This window comes from Phyllostomus discolor, chromosome 2 (assembly GCF_004126475.2).
Source record: "Phyllostomus discolor isolate MPI-MPIP mPhyDis1 chromosome 2, mPhyDis1.pri.v3, whole genome shotgun sequence".
Lineage (NCBI taxonomy): Eukaryota > Metazoa > Chordata > Mammalia > Chiroptera > Phyllostomidae > Phyllostomus > Phyllostomus discolor.
The window spans coordinates 88,623,352-88,636,524 of NC_040904.2; the positions used below are offsets into that span (position 1 = coordinate 88,623,352).

General features: G+C 33.4%; 1 protein-coding gene across 1 annotated transcript in view; it reads left to right on the forward strand.

Annotated features, from left to right (window-relative positions):
- The window catches only part of DZIP3 (DAZ interacting zinc finger protein 3), a 120,444-nt gene that overhangs the window by 37,501 nt on the left and 69,770 nt on the right, over positions 1 to 13,173 (forward strand). Inside the window, 4 exon segments of the mRNA XM_028502358.2 lie at positions 4,846 to 4,965; positions 6,199 to 6,300; positions 7,670 to 7,762; positions 8,536 to 8,588. Of these exon segments, the coding sequence (XP_028358159.2) occupies positions 4,846 to 4,965; positions 6,199 to 6,300; positions 7,670 to 7,762; positions 8,536 to 8,588 (368 nt within the window).

Here is a 13,173-nt window from a genome sequence, read left to right on the forward strand (position 1 = left end):
CAATAAGTACAAGTGAGTTGGCTGTGTTAGCATTTCCAAATAACAAGATTAAAAGCTTTACTAGTCTAGTTAACTTCTTTTTTCAAATTATACTTACTATTACTTTGTTTTTGATTTAAAATTTAAAAGTACTAAATGCTTCAGAAAACTTGAAAAATGTAAAAATGCCTGGAAACTAAAATTTGTTCATATTTTTTCTTTAAATGAAAAAAACATTGTTAGTATTTTCATTTATATCTTTCTAGATGCACATCCTGCTATTGGATATTTAGTTTATTCTAAACATTCCAGTTTTTCACTATTACATAAAGTCATCTTTGTGTATTTTTTTACATTATTTTCTTAGGATGAATTTCTAAGAGTGAAATTATGAAGCAAACGTTCGCACACTTTTAAAGTTGTTGACAATGTATCTCCATATTTTCTCTCGGAAAGGTTCCAGTTTATATTCTTAAGACATTCCTCTTTCTTAACTTTTACTTTAAACCTTTCTGGATCTTTGTATTTTAGCCAACTTTAAGGCCAAATTGACTTCTCAAAGTAAAGAGAGATGTTTCATTAAAATACAAAATTCCATTTTCCAGGAAGCTATAACAACTCAAAATTTGTATGTACCTGATAAGATAGCCTCAAAATAGATGGGACAAAAACTGATAGAACTGGAAAGATATATAAAAATCTCCTAGTCACAGTAGATTATTTTAATGTACCTATCTCGGTGATCAATAGAATAAGCAGGCAATTTATGGCACTTGTCAGGATAACCATATAATTTTTAACATTGACTTAATAAACTAATAATTTTATATATCTTTTAAAAAATATTGAACTTCTGTGCTTATCTAAAGCAATCCCCACTTGAATTTGCTTGTTTCTTCTTTTTCTTCCTCACTTTAAAATATTTTTTTATTGTCCAAAATTTTTTAGTGAAGTTTTATACAAAGTAATAAATTTATACAGTTTGTCAAATAATATTAAAATGCTTAAATATTAAAAGTCTGTATTCCATCATCTCTAATTATGGTTTCTAACTAGAAGCAATTCTTCCAGCTCTCTAGGCATTTTTGCTTTGATATTTACCTCTATATTTTTTTTAAAGATGTATTGCTATTTTAAGAATTTCTCCATTTTAGCTAACTTCTGACTTCCCTCTGTGGAAGAAGAGGGATTAGTAGCTTTCCTATACATCCCTTTAATGCACACACTTCCCTTTCCCCATCCTACTAATAGGTACAGTTTATCTAATTGGCCTTAGGGTTTCCCCTTATTCCTGGGAATATCCTTCACCTCTATCCTGTGTAGAATCCCTGTTTCTTGGATCTCAAGATTTCCTCTTTCTAGATGTACTCTCTTGTTTTGGTGTTACAATTCATCCAGTAGCTTCTTAGGAAAGGGTGTTTGCTTGGGAGATAAATTATTTTGAGATGTTTCAAATCTCTAAATAATTTATCCATTGTATACTTTATTTATATCTTGCTTGGGCATAGAATTGTAGGTTGAAGATCATTTTCCCTCATTTTTAATACAGTCAGAGATACTGCAGTAAAGAACAGTCTGACAGTAATCAGAGAGGAAGAGGGAGAGGGATGATACGGGATAATGGGGGAGGCCATCGGGAACATGTATGAAGGGACACATGGACAAAGCCAGAGGGGGTGGGTTCAAGGGTGGGGAAGGAGGACGTGGTGGGTGAAAATGGAGACAATTGTACTTGAACAACAATAAAAAGGAAAAAATTAAGACAAAACAAAGAAAAAAATGAAAGTGTATTTTTATTATCTTCTAGCTTTTGGTAGTACTTTGGAGAAATCTAATGTCATTCTGCATCCTGTTTTGCTTTTAACCTGTTTTATTCTTTTCTTTCTGGAAGTTTTAGGATATTATGTGTATCCCTAGTGTTCTGAACTTATGTTTTTTGTTCTGGGACATTTTCCTGATTTATTTATTTGTTGAGTTTTTCTACATTTTGTCTTTCTTTCTGAAATGCTTATTACTCAGATGCTTGACATCATGGACCAAACCTCTGATTTTCTTATTTTTTCTTTTTTTTTTTTTAATATATCTTGTCTTTTTGTTCTACTTTCTAGGAGATTTTATAACTTTATCTTTTTGCATAATGCTATTATTCAGCTAGTATACACTAATATTATTTATTACAGTGTTAAATTATTTCTATACTGTTTTGAAAGTAGTTGCTGCCATGAGTTTCTTGCCTACCTAGCCACCATTCCAGCTGCCCTGGACTCTGCCAGCCCTCTCTCCCCATATGTCTCTAAAATCCAATAACTAAGGTTTAATGTCTAATAGAGAAAAAGTGCTTCCATGGTCCTGCTGTGGCTCTAAGCCAGCATGTTCTTCTTAGTCTGTGCCTGTCAGCCCATCAAAAGTCCTACTTCCCAGACATTGTGATTAGTGTTTTTTAAAGAACCTACAGGGCTGGCCTTTAACCCTTTATCTGACGCTAAGGAATTAATTCCAGGTGGGTACCACCAGAGGACTGCTGTGCCCCAAATGTTTCTGTCCTCACGTGTCTCCTCAAATAAACCTACCCTGGTGGAGGAAGATTGTACCCCTGGAGACGCTAGCAGGGCAGTGTCCCTTCAGTGTTACTATTTTTAATATTACCCTCTTCCTATCCTTCTATTGAACTTTAATTTCAATGGTCATGTCAGCTGTTATCCACCAAAGGTTTTTTTTAAATGATTTTTTTAAAAAAAACATCCGGTTCTTTTTTACAAGAATGCATAATGTATTAGCAGTAAATGTAAGCCATATCATCGAAAGCCCTATAAGCCAAGTAAGGGGCTCAGGTTCGATCTTAGGGTAATATGAAACCCCTGAAAACTTTTAAACAGTGGGATGATATAATCAAATTATAATAAAATAGGAGTTATGGAATTTATGACATTGAATAGTTTCTGTTTTTAGGGTAAGGAAAGAGTTAAGAAAGTGAAAAAAACAAAATTTCAAATTGCAGTTAGTGTTCTAAAGAACAATAAGGGGCTGTGATAGAGAAAATGGAGAACACACAGACACATACTCCTATACCTGCATATCTCCATATTTATCTATGTATATGTATGCATAAATACATATGTATCTGTGTGTGTGGTAGATAGGGAAAGCTTCTCTGAGAGGTGATATTTAAGTTGGAAGCAGAGGGTTAAGAATGGAACTAGTTCTATAAAAGAGTAGAGGGAAGAGCATTCTAGGTTAATGGAATAGAGTGCCGAAGTTGAGGAACTGAAAAAAATAGAACTATGAATTTTATAGTGAGTGAGGCTAGAGATGGACTCGAAGAGATGTATCACGGATGGTTAGTTATACTGGGTTGAGATTTTGCAGCAGCTGTAGGACCTTGCAGTCAGTCCTTAGTAAAGGTTCTGTATTTTGTTTTAGGTACACAGGGAAGCCATTGAAGGGTTTTAAGCAAGGAACTGACATGATTGTTTGCTTTTGTGCAGTGCTTTGGAGCAGAGTATTCAGAGAATAGCTGGGACCAGTTAGGCACCTGTTATAGTCATTAATCTAGGTAAGACACAGAGCGATAGCAATGGAGATAGAAATAGAATTTGCCTTATGTTTTGGAAGAAGACACAATAGTACTTGCTGATACATTGCATGTAAAGGGTGATAGAATCCATAAGCAGTGATGACTACAGTGCTTTTTTTGGCTTGAAGCTGAATGGATAGTGGTAGATGAGATTAATGTCTGAGTGGCAAGTATTAGCCTGCAAAGTTCACTGGTGTATCTGTAACACCCATAGGATACCTTAACATCCATCACAACCTGGCCCTTAACTGGCACTCAGTAAATATTTGTTGAATGAATGAATGCCAGAGACTGGGGGCAGGTGTTGAAGAATAAGGAACAAGGATGAGATTTGGCAGGAGAATTAATAGATCAATATTGAACTGTATTAAGTTTGAGATCTGTGAAACTGCAGTAGTTATATACACGCTATGAGTCTTATTCTTTTGTTTTTGGCATCTCCTTTTGGCTATTGGCTGTACTGACAAGATCTACTACTTTGACACTGATAGGCCAGCCCTGGATGCTTCTCTTTCTTTTCTCTATTTAATGTTGATATTTGATCAATTTAAAAATCAGGATGCCATTGAAAGAATGTTACGAATGATGACCAGATTCATGAAATAGTCTATAGAGGCTTATTTATCATGTTACATATCTTCAGTATATTAGAAATAATACTATTTGAAATCTTGTAACACTACCCCTCTGATAGATAACTAGTAAGGACTTGGTCTAAGGACAAGTTTGACTTAGATTTGATTATATGTTTCCCCTGCCTTTAATCAGCATTTTGATATAGAAACTTGTATTCTGAGTTGTAACTGTGAACATAGGAAGCATGTATCTGTACCCTACTCTGCTTATTAAGACAGTGAGTGCCATAGTGCACCACTGCAGTACTTTGACTGCCAAATACTCTCCTGATTTCTAGTGATTTCTTGTCTTTCTGTATGTAAATATCAGAGCAGGTAATTCCTGACAGCAACATGCCAGGTATATGCTATAAGTTAGGATGGTGACGTGAGGTAGAGCTTCATATATAGACTTTTTTCCTTTTTCCATGTCTATTTTAGTAAGAAATCCAGTACTGTATTTCTGTGGTATCACCTTCTTCTCTATTTGTTTACTTTGAATGAAGAAAATGCATTCTATTACTTTTTTTTATTTTCTTTTTAAGAAAAAATACAATACCTTCAAACAGATTATCATCAATTCTGAAATCATTTAAAATTATATAAGGTAAAATATTGGAAGTGATATAGTACTATTAGTACTAATTCATGAGATTTATTTTTGTTTTTAAAATCTAGGATCTTCTCAATAATTTCATCAAGACAACTGAAACTAATATAATGAAGCAGACCATTTGCAGTTATCTAGATTGTGAACGATCTTGTGCAGCTGATATTTTAAGGAACACCAATTATAAGGTACTATAATTATCAATTAACTGAATATTTTAAAAAATATAATTATAAAATTAAACTTAGATAAAATTATTGTTATCATGTATCACAATAGTGTTTAAAAAGAGTACTTATTTTAATTACAGCAGTAATGCAGTTGAGAAGTTGAGTATCTCTGAGAATTTAGAATCATAATGAGCTAGAATTATTTATACTCTGAGTCCATAAAAGAATAAACTGGTTTTGCTAAGGTTTTTGTAATATTCACATGTCTCTGAAGTTATAGTTAATATTCCTGATATCATACATGAAAATTATCTAAAATATCCTTTATAGTTAGACATGTTATTTTATGTTTACTTATTTTAAATTTATTTTACTAAGGAGAAAGGTTGTCACTCCTCAAGAATACTGTTGCCGAGTAAGTGATCATTATCTCTGCTATGGGCCTTGGGGGAGAAAAACACATAGCCAGCCTTGATTTGAAGAAATTCAACAATCAAAGTATTTCTAGTCTAGTTTTCAGTGAATCTATCAGAATAAAACTGTGGGAAATCACAAGATAAAATGAGATGTGGTTATCAGTGCCACTCTGATACCAGTTCTATGAGATAATGGAAATCTCAGTTGAAAGGCCTGGATTTCCGGAATGAAGCATGCAGTGGGGAGGGCTGCCTGAAAAACATCTGTTTGTGGGAATGATAGCAGGGAAAGTTTTTTTATGTGTTTTTTGTTTTTTGTTTTGTTTTTGTAAAAAGGAAAACTCAGAAAGACTGGAAGAATACATTTTATATATGGGTTTTTACAAAGAAAGATAGCTATTTATAATGAAAAACAAAAAGAAAGGCAGGATGCATATTAAAATAGAGTAGGTGGGAGGAGGAGAAAGCCAGGATCTATTCATTAGGGTAAATTAGGGAGGTGGGCCTGGTGAGGTATAGTGCTTATGGTGAGGCACACTTAGTGTTGGATTAGGTGACATGGTGATATGGTTGTGGTTTTCTAGGGAGGCCTGAGGGTTTCAATCACATGAGCAGCATGCAGCGGCAGGAAGTCCTGGCCACAGAATTTATGTTTTTTGTCATCCGATCAGTCTGCCTGTTTAAAGGAAGCATATCAGTAGTTCCAAGGGAGGACACACTGGGAAGGACATACTGGGAACCTGTAAAGTTAAAAGTGATTTAAGGTGGTATTTTCTATATACATATACATGAATTACTATTTCCATGTTAACGGCTTACTTTTATTCTTTTCCAGGGATTTTTTCAGTTAATGTGAAGTAAAAGCTGCTGTGTTTATTTTCATAAAATTTGTTGGAAAAAGTTTAAGAATTTAAAATATCCAGGTGAAAATGATCAGGTATTTTTTTTTCCTTCAAAACTTTACTACAACATTTCTTTCGCCACCCTTCTCTTTATTTCTCTTTTCCTTTCACTTCTTCCTGTTAAAATCCTCCTCCTCTATTTTTCTTCCTCCATTTTTTTCTCTATTTCCTTTGATGCTTTTCTCTTTATTATTCTTTGTTCATCATCACCATTTAGTAAACAGATCTTTGTAGGAGATACTTGATAGTTGCTTTGCTTAGTGATTTCTATCAATTTGTTCCTTTCCCTACTCTTAAGAATAGAAATAATTGTTGCATATATTCATATGAAATACATAGAATCAAATAATAGAATTGCTTAATAAACAAAGGACAATTATATAATTTTAAGGATAGTTTCTATTTTAAGGGTGGAGAACAATGATAAGTTTTATAGTTTTCAAAACATACTTGTGATTATTTATATTTACCTCAAGTCATATAACTAAATTGAATTCTTTGCCACTAAGATTAAAGTAAAAATCTGAAACCCATTCTATATTTATTACTCTGTAGTGTGATAATGATCCTAAGTTGGGTCTATAATATTTAGTTCCATTTAGTTACATTGTACAAACAGAAAAGCCCATTAAAGCCATTGTGGTATACAAAAAGCATTCCTTGTATGTGGAGTCTGGATATCTGGGTTCAAATCCAGATTAAGCCACTTACAGTCTTTTGTTTGTTTTTACATTAGGCTGATAATTTAACTGCTCTGAGGCTGATTTTTCTAAACCATAAAGGGAAGATAGTAATATCTACTCCATAAGGTTGTTGTGAGGATTAACAGATAAGACATGAACTTGCATTGTGTTACACTGTAAAATTCATTGTAAAATAAAGCACTATTATTCATTTGTTTGGGCAGTGTATATTTTTTACTTTCTTTGATTGTTAGAGCAATCAATATTGCTTAACTTTAGAAAGAAAACGAAGTAACTTAATAGGAGGAAATAAGGAAAGAACCAGAGAAAGGACTCAATATTTTTATTTTCCTTTTTACAAAGTTTGGTATCCTTTTATATGCTTACCTAACTAGTACATTTTACTTAAAGTTGCTTTTCTTGTGCATAGTGACTACATCTTAGGCTGTAATACAGCTACTTGAGGATTTTGAAGTACAGTGATGAGAAAAAAGTGTGATCATACATTTTAAATAGGAAATCTATTGGTACATAAGATGGACTATTATTGAACAGCTAACTCTCAAATGTTTATTTACATCTTTTGTTTTACCGTTGAGCAACATCTGCTTCTAACTTTTAAATGTAATTAGATTTGCATATCAGTAATTTTTTCTTCTTTATTGTGTGTATTGTTTTTTTCTTTTGATAATTGATTGTTTTTTTCTCTTGATAACTTTAGAGTTTTAGTGGAAAAAAATGTTTGAAGGAAGGATGTACAGGTGATATGGTAAGGATGCTGCAGTGTGATGTACCTGGAATTGTTAAACTTTTGGTGAGTACCATTTTCTTATTTTCTTGCTTTTTTTCATTAGAATGATATTTTCTACTTCAGCACATTCGGGAATCATAATAATAGTATTTTAGTCATATTCTTTTTGATGGTGACTAAATTCCCTGACCTTTCTATTACTTTGATTTCTCCAAAGTAGTATCTAAGTGGCCCTTAAGAATCAGAAGATTTACAATATAAAAATGGGCACACGTGCACACATACCCACCACACACACAGACACAGACAAAGCAGGCCCTGCCTGTACCGATGGGAAGTCTGTCATGAACCAAGGATTATAATCTATCAGTGCCACCTAAGGTTAAGAACACTTTTAGAATTTCTGAGCCCCTTTTAATCTGTAAACATCTTCCTATGAAAATATCTATAGAACATATAGTATCTGTTATGCAAGTGGTATTCATTTTATTTTTTAAATTAATGAAATGTTTGTTGAATTTTCAGTTTATAAGTAAATAGACCATAATTATAAATAGAAAGATATATCCTTTCTTTCTTTATCTTTAGTTATGCTCTTTTTGTATTTCAGATTTGGCATTTAAATCTGGTACTGATGTAAAGTAGGATTTCTTTTTGAAATCAACTCTAGTTTATTATTTGATTAAGATTGTTTATAGCTCACCATATCACTTGTTTGGTTTTATATTTGCTATAGCTTCATTCTCATCTTTTTTCAAATGTTAAGGATAACTAGTAACATTAAAGAATTTTGAAAATTGAACTACTTTAGGGCTATTTTTTCCCATCACTTGCAGTTTGAAGTTGTGAGAAAGGATGAATATATAACCATTGAAAATTTAGGAGCAAGGTAAGCTTAAATGAAATATATTATGTTTTTTCCTGAGCATGTATATATTTGCTTCAGTTGCTTCTTCTGTGTTTCTGTCACCTGTTAGAGCTTCATTAAATTTAAAGGTAATATTAATTCTGTGAAAAAAATACATTTAACTGACATTTATCTCCCCCCTCCCTGCTTTGTGGACATTTAAATTCTAAAGCAAGAAAGGAGGAATTATGTGAATACTTTTTCCTTAAGTATAAAAATAATCTTTTTCTAAAACCAAACATGTTTTTAAGTTATTTAATATATTTTTTTTAAGATTTTTTTTATTTTTATTTATTTTTAGGGAGGGGAGGGAGGGAGGGAGATAGAGAGAGAGAGAGAGAGAGGGAGAGAGGGAGAGAGAGAGAGAAACATCAATGTGCGGTTGCTGGGGGTTATGGCCTGCAACCCAGGAATGTACCCTGGCTGGGAATCGAACCTGGGACACTTTGGTTCCCAGCCCGCGCTCAATCCACTGAGCTACACCAGCCAGGCTAGATTCTTAAGATATGAAAATTAAGTCAGGCTTCTAAGCTTGTCTGACAGTCAGAATCGTCTTGTTGATTACACAAGAAAACTGGATTGCAGAGGGATGCATAGTATAAACTGGGAATTCACAAAGGTATAGAATGTACTATTGAAATGAGAAATTTCAATATAAATAGTTCTTCTAACCCATTGATTCTTTTTTCTTTGGTTTAAAGTATAAATGTCTACCATTTTGCAATCTACCAGGGGTATTGCATTGATATCTAAGGCACTAGTTTTCTGTTATAATCTAATGAAACCCAAATCTTTATCTCTAGCATAGATCTCATTCCTAAAACGTGTATCTATTTACCTGCTTGCCAAAGATACCCACTTTTATGTTTCAAAAAGATCTGTAGTTCAGCATGTGTGCCACTGGACTTGGAATCTTTCTTCTCAACACTGCTCTGTAACATTTTTGAAGTCCAGTCAATTCAGCTTCTTAAATGTATGTATTGTAAATGCCTTCTCATTTCTGCCTCTGCACTTCCATTAAACTAAATGAAATATTATTTCTCACTTGGAATTCTGAAACAGCTTCTAAACTGCTCTTTCTTATGTTTCTTCAGTCTGTTGTTTATGTAGCCATTAAGAGCACTTTTCCAAAATGAAAAATGAAATACGTATATCATTTTCCTGCTTGCAAATCTTTCAGAGACTTCTCATTGCTCTTCATTAAGTTTAGACTACCTAGCTTGGCTCTTTAGTCACTTTGGTTCCTGCTGACCTCACTACTGTCATCTCTTGTCATTCTTTTCTTGCTGTGTATACACCAACTGTTGTGGGCTGCTTTTATTCTTGACTGTGCCATCCATTTTACCTCCAAGCCTTGGCTAGAATACTTTTTGGCTTTGCCTGTTTAAACCTTCTGGAAAGACTTGCTTACATTAGATTAGGTGTTTCTGCCATGTATTCCTTCTACTTTAAAAAATTATTTATTTATTTTTGGGCAGAGGGGAGGGGAAGGAGAAAGATAGGGAGAGAAACATCAGTGTGTGGTTGCCTCTTCCACATCCCTTACTGGGGACCTGACCCACAACCCAGACACATACCCTGACTGGGAATCAAACCAGTGAAGCTTTGGTTCTCAGGCTGGTGCTCAATCCACTGAGCCATAGCATCCAGGGCTATTTCTTCTACTTTTGCTATTAAAACATTTACTAAGTTTTATTATATTTTCTTGGCTATCTTCTTCATTTAACTATAACATCCACAAGGTCAAGAACTTTATCTTGCTGTAATCCCAGAACATAGCATAATGCCTGGCATACAGCATGTATCCAACAAATACAGGACAGATGTAAACATTCTGAATTCCACTATTTTGCAATGGTATGTTATTTTTGTTTTGACAGGCAGTTAACTTGGTTAGATGTGAACTGTGAACCCCCTTTTTTGGGTGGTGGTTCCATTCTCAATTTAGATCTTTTGCCTTTAGCTGAGTTGCTTTGGATGAGCACATGATTCTACACACGTGTGGTTCATCAGTCAGTCAGAGCTATCGCTAGAAAGAATGTGAGATCTCTCTTTCCTTTCTGGAATTCCCCTGCTCTCTTCAGCAGCCGTAGTTCCGAGGCTTCAGTTTTCTGGTTCCTTTGGCCAAGGAGACCTTTGTTCTCCCCCAGGTCATACTCACCCAGGCTAGTCGCTCTAATATCGGTGAACTTACAAACTTACAGTATAATTCTTTCCTCTGAGCATCTGCCCCACCATCAGAGTTGGTCTGTTCCTTCCACACTCTAGTGCCTTCAGGGAGTTGCTTTTTGTAATTTGCCTAGGTTTTATCATTATTTTGGGGGGGGCAGATTCCTCTGGTAACTCTTGTGGCTTGTGGTCCCACTCAGTCAACTCTTGTGGCTTGTGGTCCTACTCAAGTTAACAAATAGAATTTTGCTGTCACTCCAGAAGCACTCAACATGCCACTCTGCCCAGCTTCTCTTCTCCCTAGGTAACTGTCATCCTCACCCTCTGTGTTTATAAACTACAGCTTGAGAAACCTAACCTATAAAAAACTTCAGTGTTTAAAAATACTTTTATAATGAGTACATTTACAAAGAACAGTATGGAAATTTCCTTATAAATGTATTTTTAAACACTGAAGTTTTTAATAGGTCAGATTTTTATACATTTGAGTAATCACTACCATAATCAAGATACAGAGTATTTCTGTTATCCCTAAAGGTTACCCACAAATTATTTCTGAAGTCATTTTCCTCCTCCAACCTCCAAACCCCGGTAACCCCTGATATGATTTTTGTTCTGATAATCCTGAAACAAACCCTGATGCTTCTTCCTGACTCTCCTATAGTAGGAAAGCATTTTGCATCCAGATTTTTTCACAAAAGCATTTTGCATCCAGATTTTTTTACAAAATGCATAATGTTTTTGAGATCCATCTATGTTATTATTTCATGTGTCAGTCACTCATTTTTATTTGTTGCTGAGTATTTTATTGTACATATACATGCACAGTTTATTGATTCAACAGTTGATGGTGTTTGACTTGCTACTGTTTTTTTTAGCTATTTTGAATAAAACTGCTACACATATTCATATATTACTCTTTGTGTAGACATACACTTTCATTTCTCTTGGGTAAGTTCCTAGGGACAGGATGGCCGAATCATATGGTAAGTATTTAATATGATAAGAAACTGCCAAACTGTTTTCAAAGTAGCTGTACATTTTATCACTCTTTCCAGTATCGGAGAGTTTGAGTTTCTCTGCATCTTCTCCAGCCAGCACTTGGTATTATCAATTTAAAAGATTTCAGCCATGTTATTAGATTTGTAATGGTATCTTATTATGGTTTTAATTTACACTTACCTAATGATTAATGTAGTTGAATATCATTTCATGTACTTATGTGCCATCTGTATATCTTCCTGGTGAATTACCTGTTTAAATCTTTTGCCCATTTTTTTCATTGGTTTGTCGTATTTTTGAGTTGCAAGCTTTCTGTATGTATTCTGGATACAAGTCTTTTATCTAATATGTATTTTTAAAATATGTTATCCCAGTCAGTGTCTTGTCTTTTTATTTTCTACAATGTATCTTTCAAAAAGCAGATATTAATTTTGATGAAGTCTGTATGATTTATCAGTTATTTCTTTTATCCTACATGCTTTTTGTGCTCTATTTAAAAAAAAGTACACCCCAACATCACAAAGGTTTTCTCCTGTATTTTCTCTGACAATTTTTATAGTTTTAAGTTTCACATTTAGATTTATAATTCATTTTGAGTTAATGTTTGCATACAGTATGACATAGGGTCAAGGTTCATTCTGTTCCATATGGATATACAGATGTTCTAACATGATTTGCTGAAAAGCTAATCCTTTCCCTGTTGAATTACCTTGATACCTTTGTTGAACATCACATGACTTTATAACATACATATACAGTCTATTTCTGAATTCATTTTTCTGTTCTATTCATGTATATACCTGTGCATTCATCAATACCACACTGTCTTGATTACTGTAGCATTGTATTATCATTTTTTTGTGAGCCACATATATGATTTTATTTATTTATTTATTTTGAAATTAGATGGTGTAGGTTCAATTTTCTTCCTATTTTTTAAAACTTTTTTTCTGCTCTAATTCCTTTGCTGTTCTTAGAAACAAATAAATCTTGAAACACCTTATCATTTTCTCCACAGTTCTTGCTGGGATTTTTATTGGAATTGTGTTGACTCAATAGATAAACTTGGGTGTGATTTACATCTTAATAACATTGAAGATTTTCATCCATGAACATGGATTTTAATTTCATTCAATTAGATATTTTTAAATGTCTCTTAGGAATGTTTTGTAGTTTTCTGTACAATCTTGTAATATTTTATTAGATTTTTCATATGTATTGCATTTTTTATGCTTTTGTAAATGATATTTATATTATATAGATCTGTTTTTTTATATTGAATTCTTGTATCCTGTGACTGAGGACTTAATAGTGGTCATATCATTTTGTAGATTCTTTGAGGTTTTCTATAGATTCTCATTTCACTGTGGACAAATATAACTTTATTTTTTTCTAA